At 42.7% G+C, this 20,596-nt stretch overlaps 1 protein-coding gene across 1 annotated transcript in view; it reads left to right on the forward strand.

Annotated features, from left to right (window-relative positions):
* adck1 (aarF domain containing kinase 1) overlaps positions 1-17,230 on the forward strand; it is a 70,219-nt gene extending 52,989 nt beyond the window's left edge. The window contains exons 8-11 of the mRNA XM_034675699.1: positions 1,368-1,517; positions 3,264-3,461; positions 11,791-11,984; positions 14,606-17,230. Of these exons, the coding sequence (XP_034531590.1) occupies positions 1,368-1,517; positions 3,264-3,461; positions 11,791-11,984; positions 14,606-14,765 (702 nt within the window). The 3' untranslated portion in view covers positions 14,766-17,230. The remainder of the gene's footprint in view (positions 1-1,367; positions 1,518-3,263; positions 3,462-11,790; positions 11,985-14,605) is intronic.
* Positions 17,231-20,596: the final 3,366 nt, after the last annotated feature.

The raw sequence follows: 20,596 nt of genomic DNA on the forward strand, positions 1-20,596 counted from the left end.
AACATGGTATCTCCTTCCACTGTTTTGCAGATGATTTACAAATCTATCTGTCTTTAAAAACAAAGGACTCCATGAAAGCCTTGTTGACCTGTCTTGGAGATGTAAAATCATGGATGGAGTTAAACTTCTTGAGTGTGAATGAAAAGAAAACTGAAATCATTGTTTTTGGTGATTCTGATCTGATATGAAAACAAATCAATTTACCTTTTAGAATCACAGCCTTAAACAGATAAAAGGATAAAAGATGATTTAAGACAGGATACTGTTCAAACACTGTTTTAATTTAGTTGAGCAATTTAGAAAACTTGTGCCAAGTACAATTAACATCAAACAAAAATATTGACATGCATAACTTCAACTTATTTTAGTCATTGTCTTTTTCTTTTCTTAACTCAAAATGAAAAACAACTTAAACACAGCATTAAAGTAAGGTGCACACTTGCTGGGGGATCATGTCCTTTGCAAGATAAAACGTTACTGCTTCAGTTACATTTTTCCAGTGCGTACTTGTTTTCTCATATGGAGTGCCCTTATCAAATCCCTGTGTCAAAGTTGTTTGTTTTGCCTCCTGGTCTCCTCGCCTTTTGACTTTCTGCATACTGTTTCGGATGCTGTCTCTTCAGGTGGTTTAATAAGGTTAGTTGTGTTTCCATCCGAGGTGCGGACCTTCTTGTTGCAAACTTTGCAAATAACAGTTGTTTGCGTTGTGTCGCTTTGTGAAAATCCAAACCAGTTCCATATTACCGAGGTAGAATTTCTTTTTGGGACCAACTCCTCACTTTTGCTTTCATTAGCAGCCATGCTTTCTCTCACGTAGTTGGGATAAAAGGAGAGGGGGGATAAACCAACTAAGACACTGCCTACAGCTCGCTCTGATTGGTTCATCCGTGTATCTGTAGTGCTTACATGAAGCGGACTAACAAATGGTGTGATTCGGCAGAGTTAAAAATGGATGGATGCGGCTGTGCATGGGCACACAGACTTAAGGCACAGACACGGCACAACGAGGGATATAATGTGCACTACAGCCGGTTCTACGATCTCTGTGCTTTGGCAGATCGTCATCACATTCTAATCCTTCACGATCTAAAATCGTCATATCGCATGCCCCTACTTCAGAGTCGGATCATTAGTGTGCTGACAGAACTGAGAGATCACTGCTGTGGTGCATTGGCCAATCCAAATAGAATATCAAACACAACTGATAACATAATAACAATTTGTGTATTCTATTTCCATTCTTGGTTGCAGAGGTCATATTTATCCACTTGTACATAAATCATTTATAGTTTTAACAACAAGCAAACCAGAACAGCTTAACCTCTCTGAGCCAGCTGATTGATTTCTCTCCTCTGTTTGTTTTTCAGATCTCAGAGAACCTGGGTAAGATGTACAGCGAAATGATCTTCGTGCACGGCTTCGTCCACTGCGACCCGCATCCGGGGAACGTGTTGGTCTGCAAGTGCCCCAAGAGCAAGAAGGCGGAGATTGTCCTGCTCGATCACGGACTCTATCAGGTGGAGAATCTCCAGGCGGCACTAACATAAAGAAAACACCATTTGTTCTAATATTGCGCTCCATTTTTCATGTTGCTGGCTGAGGCCTTGAGTAAATAGGTAGAGCAGCAAACAGTCAAGATGCACATAAAAAATGGGCACCACACACACACACACACACACACACACACACACACACACACACACACACACACACACACACACACACACGCGCGCTTTTAGTGGAGCTGCAGGGGGATAAAAGCTTTTTGATAAACAACTCATTTGATGTTGTTTTTAACAGAGTGCAGCGTGCTCGCTTTGGATTGGTACATCACTGCCTTAATCATACAGACCTATACATGCACTCTCCTGCTCCACACACACAAACACACACACACACACACACACACACACACACACACACACACACACACACACACACACAGGGACTCTTTTATTGTTAACGTTCCTACAAACAGTCAGACACACACCAGCTCAACAGGGTTTTGTTGACTGCTACTTCGTGTATTCATGAGAAGGAATTATCCCTCCACAATAGCACCAATTTATTCTTAATGACCTCTGATTCCTGCTGTCATTTTGGAAAGTAATGTTAATCTGCTCCCCGTATACACACACATATTCAGGTCCAGACTTAATATAAATTGTGTTTGTGTTTAAAGTGCATCAGGGGGTCAGAGAGTCGAGGATTGAAGGGGTCCAGAGTCGGAACTGTAAAATCAAAAACAGCAATTTAGTTCTTTTTTTTCCTGGTGAGTTCACAGAGTCTACGTGAAAACGTTGAAGCTGGACTCAGGGGTCTGGACTCTCAGCATGGAGGTGTTCTGGATTCTCAAACTTCCTGCAAATACATGATCAATGCAAAACCAGAAACGCATGCAAAACAAAAAGCTGCAAAACGGTTTCTTGCACACGATGATGTTCTGCAGCCTGTTTGTGTCCCCTTTTTTTCCCACCACGTTTCTCCTTCTGAAGATTGTTTAGGCGTTTGCAGATGGATTATCCTTAGGGTTAGCTAATCACAGCTTTATACCGTAACCCTCACAGGGCAGCTGAAGAGAGACAGGAAATGATGGTAGTAGAGAGTGGGAGAAGAAGCACAGCAATGGCCGTACCTGGGAGTCGAACCAGCAACCGCCCGTCATTATTGAAAAATAATTGGTTGCAAAAAAAAGGCTGATTGTATAGACGTCTATGAGAAAAGGGGCATACTTTTTTCTTCAGTTAACCCTTCCTTATAAGATTATGATCTCAGTCTATAGATTAAAGAGTTTCTATCACAGAAGTCTAAAACATGCCGTTCTTTTGTTGATTTTAAAAAACACTCTGAGCTTGCTTTATAAATTGAGCATCCCAACAAGTTTGATACTTATCTGAAATTATCTGTGCATCTTAACCTTAAAAAAATGTTCAGCCCTTTTTGCATAAGCACTGTTTGCAAGGAGGGAGTCAGGGAGATAAGAAAAATCAACATGAGCGAGCGGGCAAAGTGATGATTTTGTGTATGTTGAGCAGAGTTCTGAGAGCTCGTCTGTCAGAAAATCTTCCGCTGTGAGGCCCATGAGTAAAAGGCAAGCTCCTAAATGTCCTGAAATTGGAAATCTACAGTGTTTATGTGTGCAAGGGGCCTCAAAAATTAGTGTTTCAACATTGCATTGTTCACAGTTGACCCTGACCTTTCATCAAAGCAGATATATTCTTCATAAAAAAACACATCATCATCCATCCTCCCGTCCTCTGCAGGTCCTGCAGCCGGACTTCAGGATGGACTACTGCAGATTGTGGCAGTCTCTGATAAACGGGGACATGTCCGGTGTGGAGCGTTACAGCCGTAGACTGGGAGCCGGAGATCTGTACCCGCTGTTCGCCTGCGTGCTCACCGCTCGCTCCTGGACCGCCGTCAACGCCGGCATCAGTTCTGTGCCTGTCACCGTCTCTGAGGTACCAGCTCGCTCACACAAATGTGTACATGGTGTCTGTTAGAATAGTGAACTTGATCTTACAGAGTGTGCCACAGAGTCTGCAGAGCCTTTGTGTTAGTGCATGAACTGCACAGATTTAAATAAATATAGAAGAATTAATCAAAGAGAGGCGTTTAAGGAGCAGAAATGTTCGCCCGTTATTCCAAATCCCGTACGGATCAAATAAAACATTATGAGGTTTAGCAGAACGTCAACAGCAGTCTTTATTCTTCCAGAAGTTTGATCAGCCGGGTGTTAAAAGATTTAAAGAGATGAACTTTGAGTTGCAGCCGGAGTGAAGCGGGAGTCTGTGGCGGGCTGATGTTGACAGCTGCACAGATTCAAACTGAAGTGCATCAGTTCCATCAGACACGCATGAGATGAGAACTGAAACACTCGGAGGAGATCCATCCGGAGCTGACAGGGTGTTAGAGCCGGAAATCTAGTAGATGTTTCAGTACTGCTGCAAACACAAATAACATAAATAACACCCTCACAGAGAGTCAACTCAGGAGTCAGCAGCGTGTTTTATTATTATGCAGATAATTAATGATGGCTGTGATAACTGATGCTGTGGTTTTACTTCAGAGCATCATTCAGACACTGAGGTCATTCAAAGCTCTGCAGAGTCATGAAATAAAAGATGTAGATTTAGAATCAAAAAGAGCAATAAGACAACACAGAGGGATTTAAAGAGTTGAAATGACTCAAAGTCAACAATGTGCATGGTTCAAATATCACTTGGAGTTTGTATAACATCATCACAGAAAAAAAAAGATATCACTGGTCAGTGCACAGGAAAACATGGCGACTGAATCTGAGCATTCGATGCTTGAGCTGGAGGTGATAAATGTTGAGCAGCAGTTGATCATACTGCAGTTATTGCAAAGAAGATAAAAAAAAGAGACGAAATAAAAGGAAGCTGAATGGTGGCGATACTTGAAAAGTCTGCAGCTAAGTGGACCAATAACAGGGCTTGCTGTCTGCTTTTTTTTGTCACATTGTTACATCTTTGAGGAAGTTCACATCAGGATCCTGCGTAGACACAAAGCGACTAAGACCTGCAGCTTACAGCCATATTCCATCAGATCTGTCTCCGATCTGTCACGGCACCGGATCTGATAGGTTTCTATTCTAGTCAATGTGTTAACTTCCTCTGGATCCGCTTCGTTGCGTTCCGGCTGCGTCTCTGATCAAGCAGGTCGGTGCCCTCCGGATCAGATATGCAAGACTTCTATTTTTGCCGGATGCCGGAGCACGACGCATCAATCTCAACAGAGCAGATGGAGCGGGACAGGAAGTCAGGCACCAAAACTATATGAAAACATCCGGTTAATTTTCAGAATAAAACACTCTGTGTTATCACCAGATCGTATTTCACTTAACTACAACAACAAACCGTCATGATGAGCAGAGCCAGGCCTGGAGTCAACAGGTCAGAGGTTTTCAGAGGACCAGAAAGACAACATGGATGAGGAGAGGAGGAGGAGAATCCGTGATTCAGTCATTACCGCGGGAAAACCTCGGCCACATGACACCAGCTGTCCGGTGGTCCTGCGTTGAAGGACAAGAGAGCACGAGACGGAAGTCCCATGTTTTTCTCACATCATCTGACTCCTACCCCCTGCAGAGTCATCAGACATTACAAACCACTTTATAGAAATAATCAATCTTTAAGCTGATGATCTTGTTTGCTTTTCTAGGTCTTACAGAGTTTACAGTATTAATACCATTTAAAAACTTGTTACAGGAGCTTTAACGCTGCTTCCATATTCAATCACATCCCAACTCGTCTAAATATTGACCCCAAACTTTAAGTTCTAGTCAGAGTTTGTCAGTTTTTCTTGAAGAAAAGACTGATTTCAGAATCCATTAGCCTGGTTTGTGTGTGTTCGTAAGTGTCCCATTAACCACAGGGGTTCCACAAAGCCATCTGTGCTGGAGAGAGAGTTTATTTATACCTCAGTTATGCAACATTTCGAAGCTGGCAAAAGTACTCCAAAACAGTCTGCTACAGTGTGCCACCCCCTCACACATGACGGCCAGTACAAGACTGAACTTGGCAAGGATCAGGACATGAAACACTCCCTCTGTCTGTTCCAGTGTTGAGGAAAATTACATTATTATTTCTGGGGGAAGTGGTTCAGTGTTTTGAGTTTTGGAGTGTTTCAGGTGCAGGAGGGTAAAGTGAAGTTTAAGAGTGTGAGACCGGGAGGAGGCAGTGAGAGGAAAGGAAGCTCATTCTCACAGCAGAAGGAGACACCAGGACATGTTAGTGTCATGTATGTGTGCATGATGAACTCTAAGGTGTGTTTCTTCATCTGCACAACATGCTTCTGTTGTCCCTGTTTACATTCTGCCCTCGGCCCACGCGGCACAAGCTTCTGATGTCATCCAGTCCATCACGATCTGGGAAGTGCTGACTGAGCCATATGGTGAGGGGGACAGCGAGGGCTTTATACACAGCATCACAGGATGCATCAACTTCTGTGTGGACAATGTTTCTGGCATTTCAGCCCGGACTGTGACCTGTTTCCTCGACGGTGAGCGCGCGGATCAGCAGGGGAGTCGAGGCCCTCCTCGGGTCAGAGGACGGAGAGAAGCTAGAATCCCATGTGAGCATCTTTAACCCTCCAAACACCGTAAAGAGAGCCACTGTGTCTGATTTTACACAGCAAACAAGGAGGTGCTTTAAAATCTCTCTTGTATATTACAGTTGATAACGCTCTCTCGTCCTATCACCCATGAGTCAGCAGATGGTTTATTTTATAGAGCTGAAGGTGCCCTGAAAGATTCTGTGGAGGCAGTGTATGAAAGGAAAGCGCTTGGATATGCAGATTTGATTGCAGAGGCTGAACAGGAAGGATGGAAGGATGGAAAGTTAGGGTTTGTCCAGTAAAAGTGGGTCGTAGAGGGTTCGGTGTAATCTGGGCAATAGGGCACTATTTGGGAAAGAAAGGACGTATTTTTGGAAGCTGGTTCGACTTACGTTCATCGCCAGAGTTCAGGTTATTAACTGAAGCGCGTGTGTGTGTTCCCTGTATGCGTCCGTCACAATGATAGTCATGTTCCAGTGTGAGAATGTGTGCAGGTAAGGTGCACGGTTCTCCTCTGTCGGCCACTTTACAGATGAAAGCACTCCCATCAATCTGGGCCATCTGTCTCTGTCATTTGCATCTCTGTTCTTACACACACACACACACACACACACACACACACACACACACACACACACACACACACACACACACACACACACACACACGCAGCCATTAGGCAGACTCCTCTGTAGTGCCCTCTACTTGAACACACTTGTGGATGGAGGACAGTTAAGAAGACATTTCTTTGTCCACAGCGGCTCGTCTGCCCTCTGACTTCTCCTCTCCTCCGTCCTTTTGTTGTTTCCTCTTTTCATTTTCATCCACTCACTCTTTCTCTTTCTCTCTTCTCTCTCTTTCTCTTTCTCTCTCTCACGCGTGGATATTTTTTAAGCCCTGCTTGTTCCCACCGATGATGCATTCCATTAGTGTTAATGCAATCACATTCAGGAAACACATGTTGAGTGCTTTTAGAGCTCTGGCTTTTCACTGCTTTGCTGGAATATTTTATTATTTAATGAATGGACTTCGACGGAGCATTAAAAACAAAGCAATTAGTCAAAAATGTGTCGGGAAGGTTAGAGCAGTCGAGTATATTTTGTAATATGTTTTCTGATGTGCCACACCTCCAAACTCTGACCTCACTCAGACATGTTGTGTTGACATGTTGTGTTGTGTACATTTCCAGGGTTCTGAATTTATAAAAACATGTTTCATGAGTCACGATGTACTCACGACGAAACTCAGATTTCATTCAGAAACTCTGGTTGTATCCGCCATGAGTGATTGGAAATGAGCCTGATGTTGTATTTATGAAGCCATCTGTTACCTGTTGTTATCGGTGTGAGAGAGAGAGAGAGAGAGAGAGAGAGAGAGAGAGAGGGCGAGCTGTCATCACTTGAGCTATGAGTTTCTGCACGTTACCACGAGTTGATCTTTTTTGTTCATAGAAGGTGAACCGTCGATCTACGTCCTACCCTCACCTACAGTCACAAGCTTTGGGTAGTGACCGAAATGAGATCACGGATACAAGCGCCTGAAATGAGTTTCCTTCAAAGTGGCTAAGCTCAGTCTTTGAGAGAGGGTCACGATCTCACACAGGACTTCCACCAGATCAGTGTCCGGTCCGTCTTCAATCCGCTGCGGTCCTGAGCAGGACCACTGGACAACTGGAGTCATGTGACCGAGGTTTTCCCGCGGTAATCACTGAATCAAGGTTTCTCCTCTTTCTGGTCCTCTGAAAACCTCTGACCTGTTGACTCCAGGCCTGGCTCCTCTCATCATGGCGGTTTGTTGTTGAAGTTAAGTGAAATACGATCTGGTGATAACACAGAGTGTTTTATTCTGACCGAATGAACCGGATGTTTTCATTTTGTTTTGGTGCCTGACTTCCTGTCCCGCTCCATCTGCTCTGTTGAGATTGATGCGTCGTGCTCCGGCATCCGGCAAAAATAGAAGTCTTGTGTATCTGATCCGGAGGACTCCGACCTGCCGGATCAGAGACGCAGCCGGAACGCAACGGAGCAGATCCAGAGGAAGTTAACACATTGACTAGAATAGAAACCTGTCAGATCCAGTACTGTGACGGATCGAAAACGGACCGAACACAGATCTGGTGGAACTTGGCCGTAAGACATCCAGAGGGAGCTATGGAAAGGAATCAGTTGAGGGGGTTCGGGTGTTTGATAAGGATGGGAACGCCTCAGGATCCCCCAGGAGGAGCTGGAAAACGTTGCTGGGGAGAGGGATGTCTGGGTCGACTTCTCGATCTCGGATGAAAATGGATTGAAAAGGAGAAACCTACATTTTTCATTTTCAAGTTTCATACACCATTGGGGGTTTTAATTTTCAGCATGAGAAGCTTTCTGGTTTAAGTTTGCAGTCTGAGCAGTATTGACCAATCAGCAAGCTTTGGCGTCTGTATGGAGAGCAAAAGCAGGCAGAACACAATCCACCTTAATGACATCCCTGCTCCCGTCAGCAGTAATCTAACAAGGATTTATTCATCTCTATAAACAGATATCTGCGTGCAAGTGCAGCTAAAACTATTAACATTAAATCTGCTTGATGCTGAGTCACAGAGCCAATCAGAGGTTAGATTTCCTGACTTCCTGGAATGCATCAGGAATGACGGATCCGACCTCCTGTTCTACAAATAACATTCTAAGAGTAGTTTTCTTCTCCTCTTGAGGACAGACAACATTTCCTGTCAACATTCAAGTCTTATAACTCTCATAAATGACCACCAGATGATACAGAGGACATGATATCATCCAGAGTTTATTTATTTGACCGTGCACTCCTCTTTGTAATCTTCACATAAGAGTGTCTCCATCCTCAGCACAGAATTTACAAGAGATCCTCTGATTCTTATAACCTTCTCTCACCAGCACAGAGTAAGGTGAATGGTTTCCCTGCATTACATTAAGTCGTCCGCCATTTCTCAAATCTTTAAGAGGCCTCCTTCAGTCATGTCTGGATTCCAACAGTGCAGATAAAACTCAGACTGCAGGGATTAAGGTACGGTCTGCCTGTCCGGGTCTACTAGTCGCTCCTATTCCAGCAGCAATGTGAGCCGCCGGCTGGCTGCTGATGCCGTCTGCTGCGGTGGCTGCTCTCCAGCCCTGACGGAGGCGATGTTCCTCTGGCTGTGGGCGTGCTTTTCATTGGCCACAGCTCACGGCACAGATTGGAGCACCTGGTCATGTCACCAGACCTTTCTGAGTGAAGGTGATCAAGTCCGAATGCTTTAAGCCTCTTGAGGGACAAATGAATTTACTGTCACTTCCTGGTTGAATCCAAACCGATGTGTATCTCTTATTTTACTACCTTAAGTGCAGCTGGATGTTTCCTTCTCTGCAGAGTATAAATGGCGTTAGTAATAGCAGCTCTTTCTATACATCTCTTGTGCTGCACACCATTTTCTCTCGCCCGCTGGCTGCTGTATGAAATCATCCCGCCGACTCTCTAATACACTTGGGGAGAAAAGAAAAATCACCGGCACAGATTCCACCTCCCCCCGATTGCATTCCCTTTGCCTTTTACGCGGCTTATTATCGCACCACTCACAATACAATATGTCCTTATTGAAGCTTTCAGATGCAAATGAGAGCACTGTCGCCGTCTCTGTGTCCTACTGACAGCTGTGAGGCCCGCTAACCAAGCTCCTATAATTGCTACTAATTGTTATTCCCCGAGCAGGGCCCTTCAGAACACCCAGCCCCTTTTTATTTGGATTGGCACTGCTTGGGGTTTGTAATGGGGGATTTTGTTGTTGGTTTAAGTCTTTGCTCGTAAAACCTGGTAACGCTTAGTTCAGTTTTTTTAAGTAAATACAGAAAATATGCAGTAATGTGAAGCTGAGCAGGGTTTAAATTATATTCTATGTATTAGTTTTTCTGATGCAGAACCATGCTGTTGTTTTCTTTTACCTAGACGTCACCTGAGAGAGCATTGATCATTAACCAGGGGTGGAAAGGAGGAAAACGTTCTGTAATACAAAGAGTAGAGGGAACCCAAGGAAGGTGCTGAAGGTTATATTAAGAGAGCATAGACAAACCTTAGAGGGTACCTTGAGACAGGTGCAAAAAAGCCACAATAAAGACCTCCTGCATAGAGAATACACACCTGACTGCACCTTTAAAATCAACTTCATAGGGTACCTAGAAACAAATGCTGAATGATACCTTTCAAACTGATGCAATAGGCTACCTTGAAGCAGCTAGTAATGCTACTGTCAGTCTCTGCAGTCTATTTCCTTTTAACCCTGTAAAGCCTGAACCATCAAATAATTGCCAGAAAATTCTAATTCTTTGAAAATGGAGTGTTTATTGGACCTTCTGACAAATAAAAACAAATAAATTAAATAGCAGTTTTCATATACGAGTTTTAATTTGTATCAAAGTTTCTTCTTTTGTAAACAAACTAAAAAATATAAAAACAAAATGTTTGACTTATTCAACTTTGAGTTCCTTCTAAAGTAATTTCAAACATATAAATTATTTTTTTCCATATTGCACAACAATGTCAAACATATTCAGTATCTGCCACACACCAAAAAAACATATTTATTGTATATTTCTGAATTGTTACATTTTTATTGGAATTTAATGAGCAAAAGACAATTATATACTAGGGAGCCATGGCTTGTGAGATGTCTTCTGGATAAAAAAAAAGTTTTTAAGTTATCTGAAAGTAGTTCATTTACCCATAATAGTAAAAAAATATCAACAAAGTAATAGCTAACCTTGAAATAAAACCTTGAAAACAGAAAATGTAATGAGTTTTCTGCCTTTCTTTTTGCCAGATGACTCCTAAGTTTAGGGTTAGTGAACACTTAATTATCTAAAGCATCAGTAGCAGCAGGTTAATTCATAACGGCACAGGAAATACAGACACATGATCATATAGGTAGGGTCATTTTCTGCAGAAAAGCTAAATGAAGCCACATTAAATCACTTTGAGGGACAGTGGGGGTTGCAGGCTGAAAAGTTTAGGAACCCCTGTTTTAAATGTGTACCTGTGTGATTCAGTTCAGCACTTGCACTGTGTATAACTGATCAACATTACTATACTGTGTGTGTGTGTCATTGATATTGTCCTTTTATCAGATGCTCGTCGTTAGCTGTGCGTTAGGTCTTGTGCACGCAGGAAATGATGTGAACAGAGACGGACAGATGGAGAGCAGAGACAGAGTTTATCTGTGTCAGGATGTTGACTAGCTGTCTGTCTCTCTCTCTCTCTCTCTCTCTCTCTCTCTCTCTCTCTCTCTCTCTCTCTCTCTCTCTCTCTCTCTCTCTCTCTCTCTCTGCCTTTAAACTGTCTGTTTATTCAGACTGACAGCTCTGACAATGCTGCTGTCACACACACACACATGCACGCACACGCACACACACACACACACACACACACAGATTCATACACAGGGGTTTAAAAAAGTTTGGATGTTTCTTGTTTCCCCTGAATTTGTTGCTTCATGTTTAATCTCTTCTGCAGCTCAAATCTCCCATTCAGTTTATCAAGAGTTAAATGTTCACAGCTGGGAATGTGACCTGTGATGCACACCGTTAGAGTATGTCAATGAAAGTCAAAACTACAGAGAAGTCTGGATCATCGATGTAGAAGTCCATGTGGCTGTAACAGGACCTTGCACTTCGTTATAAAGCTACCAGTAAACACACAGAAAGTCCAACGGTCTTTTATTCTTTGCAGGACGTGGAGATCCGGACCAACGCGGCTCTCTACCTGCCTCAGATCAGCGACCTGCTCAACCGAGTTCCCCGTCAGATGCTGCTCCTTCTGAAGACCAACGACCTGCTGAGGGGCATCGAGACCACCTTACAGACCAGAGCCGCCTCCTCGTCTTTCATCAACATGTCTCGCTGCTGCATACGAGCCATGGCCAGGTCAGAAACACTGAATCTCTTTCCCCTTTCTGCAGAACCTTTCTTAAATCCTAACAGGCAACGAGGAGAATAAAGTATTGTAGAGTTCAAAGGGTCATAAAAAACATCCTGTGTTTGGAGAAACATCAGCGACTCCTCCTCAGAGTGAATAAAATCCTTCAGCCTCTGAGGTGTGAGCACACGTGGTGGAGTGTTGACACAGGAGATGTGTCACAACTAAAGACAAACTAAGCTGACAGGTAAGTGGCTTTGGAGGAGAAATTGAAATTTGGGACTGTAGGTTTGGAGAGGAGAGGTGTGTGCTGTCACTTCAGCTCTGAGCTGACGGACAGACACACACATTCACACACACAGGCCTGGTGCTGCTCTGCTGACAGAGGTACAGATTGTCTGAATAAGCACATCTAATGAAATATGAACCAGCTGTAGTGTCGTGAGTAGTCGTGTAATGCAGACACCGGGGGATCCTCCTGAGCCGCCTCGCTCCCTCACCTTAAACCCAACAGTCTGTACTCTCAGCTCGTCTCTCTGACTGCAGCTGAAAGCATTTCTTTGACATACCTGCATGTGTCCCATCGTGTTCTCAGACAGGAATGCAGCCTCCTGTTTTACTGTTAACCAAAAGTGAGGCTAATTTTAACCAGAGCCAGACCGTGAAGAGCAGCAAGGTTCTCCAGGGTCTGAGTGTGGACGAGCTTCTCTGCGGCCGACCAATATTCAGTTTGATGACCGAGTATCTAGAGTCTGTGCCAGCTTTTCTCTGCAGGACACCGACCATCAGCTGTGGAGCACCTCTCTCTCTGTCTCCGTCGTATTTCAGCTTCACTGTATCTGACAAAAGATAAACAGGTTTGTCTGTCGTGTGTTTACAGGACAGAAAGCAGCAGCAATAACTACTTCCTGTTGGAGACTTGTAAAGTCTTGATTCATGCATTGTTCCCTCTTTCTTAATCCGACAGACCAAATGAGAATCTTTTGTTTTCTTTATTTTGCATCACATCAACCTTCTTTGATGTCAGGAGGATCTCAAGGCTGATAGGCTGCCATGAAACTGTAGCATGCAAACTTCTTGCTTAAATCTTGATGTTTCTGTGTTGGAAGCTGTTCAGGGGTCAAACTGTGATCAGAGCGTCTCTAATACTGCAGCTCTTGTTGGGTGTTCCTGGTCTGCAGGGGTCAGGATCTACCAAAAGAACCCGAGACAGGGTCATGGACGGCCAAGGCTCACTGATGTGCAATGCTGCAAAAGTTAACGCTGGTTCTGTGTAGCTGCAGACAGGTCAGGGTGCCCAAGCTGACCCGTGTCCACCACTTAAAGTGCCCACAATGGACACATGAGTGTTAGAACTGGACCCCAGAGTGACCTCATCTCCACCTCACTGGTCTTAAAGGATCTGCTGCTAACATCTTGGTGCCAGATACCACTGCACACCTTCAGAGGTCTAGAGGAGTCCTTGTCAGGGATGTTTCGGACCTCTGAACCAGGCTGTAGAGACGTTTATTCCTCTTGTAAAGTTGTGCATTTTAACCCGGGACCTGCTGAGGTTTCTTTTTGCAGCCGGTCTCAAGTGGACACTGGAGGAACTGCAGGTTGTTTGCACTCCTGCATTGGCTTCATTTTCAACACCAGAGGTTGCTGCTTGGTTTGTCGAGGGTGGGGCATCATGGTAGAGTGTTAAGAGGAGAGCAGCATACAGGAGGATTCAGCACCATGGACAGCACCCACACTCACTTAACATGGAGGCTTATCTTGTTTCCTTCATTCCTCAGACTGTTGGGTCTTTGAAATTGACAGTGTGTAGTTTTCTATGATGTCACCCTCAGATTAAACATTTCTATCCTCATACAGCTCTGAGAAATCTTCACCGCATTAATCAGTCGAGCCAACACGTCTGACTCTCAGACTGAAACAGGTACTACAGCCTGTAATAGAGATTCATAACTTTTCATTTTCAATACAAATCATGACGAGCTCATCTTCTTCACTGCTCGCATTCAGCGCTGCCTCCATTGTTCACACATGCTGCAGCAGCTCCTCTTCCTCTAATAGATGCAGAGGAAGCAGACGTATGAAGATATTCAGGCCTGTTTATCACTCTTATTGCTTCAGCTGATTCTTTGCCTTCCGTGTAATCCACCTTCCATCAGTGAGCGTTTTCTTACAACAGCAAAGAGACGAGATTAAAGAATCGTGTCTCTAAGAAGGTAAATGAAGTGGTTTGATAATACCTTTAAAGGATTGGACAGTTTCACTCTTGAGCACAGAAATATGAATAAAGACCAATGATATTTTTTTACTCTTTCTCTCTCTGGGAAGATGATTTTCCGTCTTAAAGCAGTTTTAAAATGCTTTGTAGGGTGTGTTATGAATGTTTTGTGATAGAAAAGCAGCTGAAAGTCTTCTAAACTTCTCAAAAATGTAAGAATAAAAATCCTAAAAACGTCCAACTTAGAGCAAAAAGTTCAGACCGGCTCAAAGTTCTGCACCAGTTTGACTTGCGCCCTGTTTGTGGCTCACTTTGTAAGTTTCGCATCAATGATGGAGCTACCATACGCTTAGAAAAGTCATTGAATCTGTGTCTGACCTTTGACCCTCTTCCTCTCCTCCCTCTGGTCAACAGGCACAAGAGGAGTAAAGCTCGGTCCAGGAGGAAGCGTCTCCAGATTTCGCTGGCAGAGTCCCTGAACCTGTGGAAGCTCGGCATGTATGAACTGTTCCTCAGAGTGAAGGGCAGCATGTTGGTCCACTGGCTCTCTGCTCTGCTCACCTTTCTGCACTGAGACACACCGGGACCTCACGCCTGGACCTCACACCTGGACCTCACACCTGGACCTCACACAGGGACAGAAATAGTCGAGTGCTTATGCACGACAAAGTAACGTACAGAATATGTGCTCATAACACACCTCCGTTACATACACACAACAGATAAATCCACTCATGTTAGCTTCACAGTTTGTAACTTTTCAGATAGAAAGATGCTGAGGTCTTTGGAGCCTGGGTGCAGATCTGTTTGACCCCTTACCTCAAGGTCACTGCTGGACTTTAACTTCAAGTCACAATCAAGGACACACAAGAGGATTAGAGCTACATGTGAGAAATTAGCTTCCCTTCTGAGATCAGTCCGATTTATGAGTTCAACTTTAACTTAAATTTATCACTTGGAATATTATATTTATTCTTCTTCTAATAGAATTTTTTTTTAACAAAATTGTATTTTGTTATAAGATTATAATTTAACTTAAATACGGTGATTACACTTTTTTAAATCAAGTGAAATTAAGAGTTTTATTTTATTTTTTTCTCTTGCAAATGAAGCCAAAAAACTCACTTCATTTTCAGATTTCTATCTTTTTATTCTTCTGACTTTTTAACTTTACATTTTTTGATTTTTAGAGAAGAGATTTTTGTATTATAATCTTTAATTTATTCTTTAGTAGATTGCCAATTTAGTGAAACTCTTTAGTATATTCTAAGAGTATAAATCCAGAAGTTCAATAATATTTCACATGGTTCTAATCTTCCTTTGTGTCTGATATCTGACTTAATAAAATGATGTTTAAATATAAATTGTTCAGAAAACAAGCATTTATTACATTATCATGTGACATCAGGCTCTGATCTTGAGATAAAAAGGGTCTCACAGTGAGACTGAGACGAACACATGAACAGCAGGAGAGACAGAAAGCAGCTCCATCACTTATTCAAAAAGCCTCACAGGTTAGTCAGTCGTACATAAACACAAGAATCCACTGGGGGGGGCAGAGTGCATGTAAACGCATGCAACAAGTACATGAGGTCTCAAGAAAGTCACCTTTAAGTCTGTCTCTTAAACCAGGACACAAACTCAGACACTGATCCACCAACACGGTGACGACGGCTGCAGAGCACGAGACGCTCCTCTCACAGGGAGACAAGGAACATGAACTATGAGAGGATGAGTCGTGTGTTTCTGGACTGTGGATGCATTCCTCCTCATCAACAGAATACCTCAGAATGAAGTTTGCATCGAGTCACAGAAGTCTCTGGTGATGCAGGATGCGCTGAATGAATGCTTCAGTAGTTTCATTTTCTATTGCTGATGTTATTTTACAACAATGCACCATGTTTACTGATTCATAGGTACTGTTCTGAAGTCAAATACTGTCCACTCATTCCACAAGCACATCAGTTAGTACTGTAACGCGTCATGTGTTGATATTTAGAGAAGTGTTTTCACTCTGAGGAGAAAAGGCTCTTCAGCTTTTTAAACAAACCTGTGAGTGATTCCTGCAGGTTGTCGCACTCAACCGTACCCCAAAATTTAACGACACAGATAATGTGGTTCTGCAGAAACACTTCTAAACTTTGGCCTTATTTTTATTTTTATTTAATTTCCCCATAAAGTGTCTTCAATCCTGCATTTTTCTTCTCATCTTTCCCTCTGACAACTAAGTTTATCTCTGCCTCACACAAATAAGTAAAGAGGTAAATGTTGCTGCATTTGTTTTGTCAGTCACTCGCCATATTTAAAAAAAATGTGTCAAATATGAACAGAAACAGACAAAGTGTTCAACGGGTGACAAGTCAGGACTGCAGGCAGGCCAGTTCAGGACCTGGGCTCTTCTACTACAGAGCCATGCTGTTGTAATCCGTGCAGAATGTGGTTTTGCTGAAATATGTAAGGTCTTCCTGAAGACGTCATTGTCTGGATGGCAGCATGTGTTGCTCCTAAACCTGTAGATATTGTTCAGCATTAATGGAGCCTTCATAGATGTGGAAGCTACCCATGCCATGGACTCTTATGATCCCCATACAATCAGGGACACTGGCTTTGAACTGTGAGCTGATAACAAGCCGGGTGGTCCCTCTTCTCTTTAGAGCGGAGGACACAGCGTCCATGATTTCCAAAAAGAATGTCAAACTTTGATTCATCAGACCACAGGACAGTTTTCCACTTCCCCTCAGTCCATCTTAAACGGGCTCAGGTCCAGAGAAGTCTCTGTGGTTCTGGAAAATGTTTATAAATGGTTTCCTTTTTTGCATGGTTCAGGTTTTTTTGGAAGAGATTTTGACCCCATGCAATGACTTCCACTACAGAGTCATGTCTATTTTCAATGCAGTGCCACCTGAAGGCCCCTCACAACTTTCCAGTATTGGTTTTTGGCATTGGCCCTTTTCGTGTATTCCAGAGAGACTCTCTGAGATGCTCGTTTTGAACCCAGTCATGCTTCTAATCTGTCACCAATGAAGCTAATTAATGAGATCAGATGTTACAGATGTTTCATTTCACTTCTACATCTCTCAGTTTCAACATTTCATATGTTGCCTCTGTGCTGTTTTTAATTAGATACAGGATTTCAATGTTTCTCAAACACACTCTTTATTTGCATTTTACAGTGTCACAACTTTTTGGGGAACATTTTCACAGAACCAGTATTGCTTACCTTTTAGTTTAAGTAAGTATTGCAAAGGCTGTTAACACCACAAACATCTCTCATGTCTGTTATCCTCAACTTAAATCTCCAAACACAGACGTCATGTGATAACAGTCGTCATTCTTACACCAGCATCTAATCGTCGTCTTTTTATTTCTATTACCTATATGATTCTTTTAGTTCTTGTCCTTTTTTGTGCCTCTTTTGACGCCAATTAGGGGAGAATGGGGTTGGTTGTCACACGGGTTGGTTGGCACGCTCGTTATATCTCGCCACCAGAGGGCGCTGTCTCTCAAATTGGGGTATGGACATGTCCAGATTTAGGATCAGAGCTCACCTACATAGTCTTCTCTGGAGTAAGACAGCTGAACTTGAGGTGAGAGGACTTTTTGTGTTTTTCATGTCAAATTGTAAATATTCAGCTCCTCAGTATTTTTCTTCTAGACTTTTAAACGATGGGTTTATAACAAAACAAGTGTTACCCTTACAAAGTGTGAGGGGAAAGCTATAGTTTAGATTTTTATTAGCTAGCTAACTACTTGTTAGATGGTTGTTAGCCTTGATGCTAGCAAAAAAATCCAGTTGGGGTTGGTCGTCACATTCTCTTTGGGGTTGGTTGTCACATGTAACAACCAACCCCTATGTTGGCAAAATCATGCATGGTGAAATGAGTTGGAGTGGGCAGACCCTACATTTGCCATCACTGTAACTCAGACAGTGACTGCATGTAGCCTAGTTGAGTCAGCCATTATTGTTTGGGCTATTTGTTTTGTTCTTTATGTTGTTATATAGGCTGGCCTAAAGATGTGTTTCCTGTTCATGTTCCTTACTCATTTTATGTTAAATGCATTAAGTTATGTAGGCCTATCACTTGTCAGTGCAATTACACTTTCAAATTTAGTTCTGCCTTCTCGCCTTTTTTAAAATATTTTTCCCATTGAAATACCATTGTGACAACCAACCCCATAGTGTGTGACAACCAACACCATAGTGTGTGACAACCAACAACCAACCCCATAGTGTGTGACAACCATCCCCATAGTGTGTGACAACCAACCCCATAGTGTGTGACAACCAAGCCCATAGTGTGTGACAACCAACCCCATACTGTGTGACAACCAACCCCATACTGTGTGACAACCAACCCCATAGTGTGTGATAACCAACCCCATAGTGTGTGATAACCAACCCCATAGTGTGTGACAACCAACCCCATAGTGTGTGACAACCATCCCCATAGTGTGTGACAACCAACCCCATAGTGTGTGACAACCAACCCCATAGTGTGTGACAACCATCCCCGTGATGGGGTTGGTTGTCAAAATGTGTCAGAGTGTCTTTGATAGTTAATTGCCTCTTTGTTACACTGAGTTGGAAAATGAGAAGGATACACATTTCAAGCCAACACCTTAAGCTTCAATTTAATGTAGGAATGACTACTGAAAGATGTTTTGATGATGAGCAATCATCAAAACAGAAAAAAGTGTGACAACCAACCCCGTTCTCCTCTATCGTAGAGACTGAGCCGGTGATTGCAGATTGAAGTTTTGACAACATTTATTCTGCACATGAAAGTGGCTCGTGTTGCTGTAAGAGCCTTGCAGAAATAACAAACATGAATCAATTTATGTATCACTCAACAGACTCGACAGTTATCATGCGGTCGCTCCGAATTGGTAATGCAAGTAATTGAATCCTGGATTATCTGATCCTGGATTGCAAAAAAAGTGGAAATTTGAGTCCGGATCTTTCAGGATTATTCGATTTGAACAGTCTCTTCTTTCTATTTCTTGACTTCCATGACGTCTAAAAACAAAAAGCTTAAAAAAACCCTCCATAAATAACCCTGAACGGTTACTCAGATCATCGTATCTGAAGCGTGGAGCATCAGGCGGCCATGTTGGGTGGGTTTGGAGTGAGCGCAGGCTGCCGTGTCAGTACTCAACTTCCTGTTAACTATCCCACAATGCAGTACTTCACCTTTTGTCCATGAGTAATTTATAGTATTGTGACTCTACAGCTGTTAGTGCCGGTGAGTAATGGAGATGGAGTGATAATTGTGTGGAGCAGAGGCAGTGAGTGAAGGAGGGAGCTGATTCAGACAGAACACCTGAGTCAGATTCAGTCACGCAGGCAGGATGAGAAATCACAGACCTGCTCTGCGTCTTTACCCGAGGCTTTTATCCTCCTTCTGCTTCTTTAAAAGCCTTTCTGAGTGAGGAAACAAGCGGCAATGCAGTTTAAAGACATCATTAACTGTTCAGTCGTCAGAGCGACTAAAGGACACTTTTTAAAGTTCAGACAGCTGTTTCAGAGAAATAACATAAAAAATGTTCGACCCACAAATCCACTTCACTATTCTGAGACGCCATATTCCCTCTCCCTGTTGATTGAATGTTTGTTTTAGCACATCAGAAAACAAGCTCCTTTATTCTACTGTCATATCAGAGTCAGCTATTTAATTTATTCTATATTTTATCACAACTTACCTCCAGTCTTTGTTAAAGTCTCTGTTGGGTCATTTATTTCCAGGGGGATCAGATCCAGTTACAGGTATCAACGTAATGATTGTTTCATTATTTGATTATAAGTTAATAAACATGAAGCAGAATCATAAAAACATAGAGTGAGCATTGTCATCTGTCTCGTAGTTTTTACTACTCATGACTCAGAAGTGATCGAGATAGTTATTTATAATCTTTGAAAAATGAAGCCGCTGTAATTTGATGCCAAAACAAGTGTGTACATGCAATATCAATCATAATGTGCAGTGACAAAGATTTTAAAACATGTTTGATATCACGCTGAAGTATGAAAAGTTGCATTTAAGAGTTTTTATCTGGTTATAAAACAGACTGAATTAATATGGATGCCTCTTTATGAGCTGCAGAAGCTGAAAGGTGTATTTCTCTGATGTTTTCATGTCTAAAATTCTGGATTGGTTTCAGAGGAGGAAATTGTTGAAACATCCTTTAGATACATTTACCATGTTGACATTTACAGTCTTAAAATATGAAGCCAATGCAGAAGTGTTAAAAACTGCAGTTCCTTGAGCGTCCACTAGAGGCTGGCTGCAGAAACACTGAAAACCACATACACACCCATTCAAAGAAGACGATCTTTACAGCAGAAATAAACATGTTTACAGCCTGGTTCAAAAAACAGTTTAGGTCTGAGTAGTCCATTTCTACTGG

This window comes from Notolabrus celidotus, chromosome 22, assembly GCF_009762535.1.
Source record: "Notolabrus celidotus isolate fNotCel1 chromosome 22, fNotCel1.pri, whole genome shotgun sequence".
In the NCBI taxonomy this organism is placed as follows: Eukaryota; Metazoa; Chordata; class Actinopteri; order Labriformes; family Labridae; genus Notolabrus; species Notolabrus celidotus.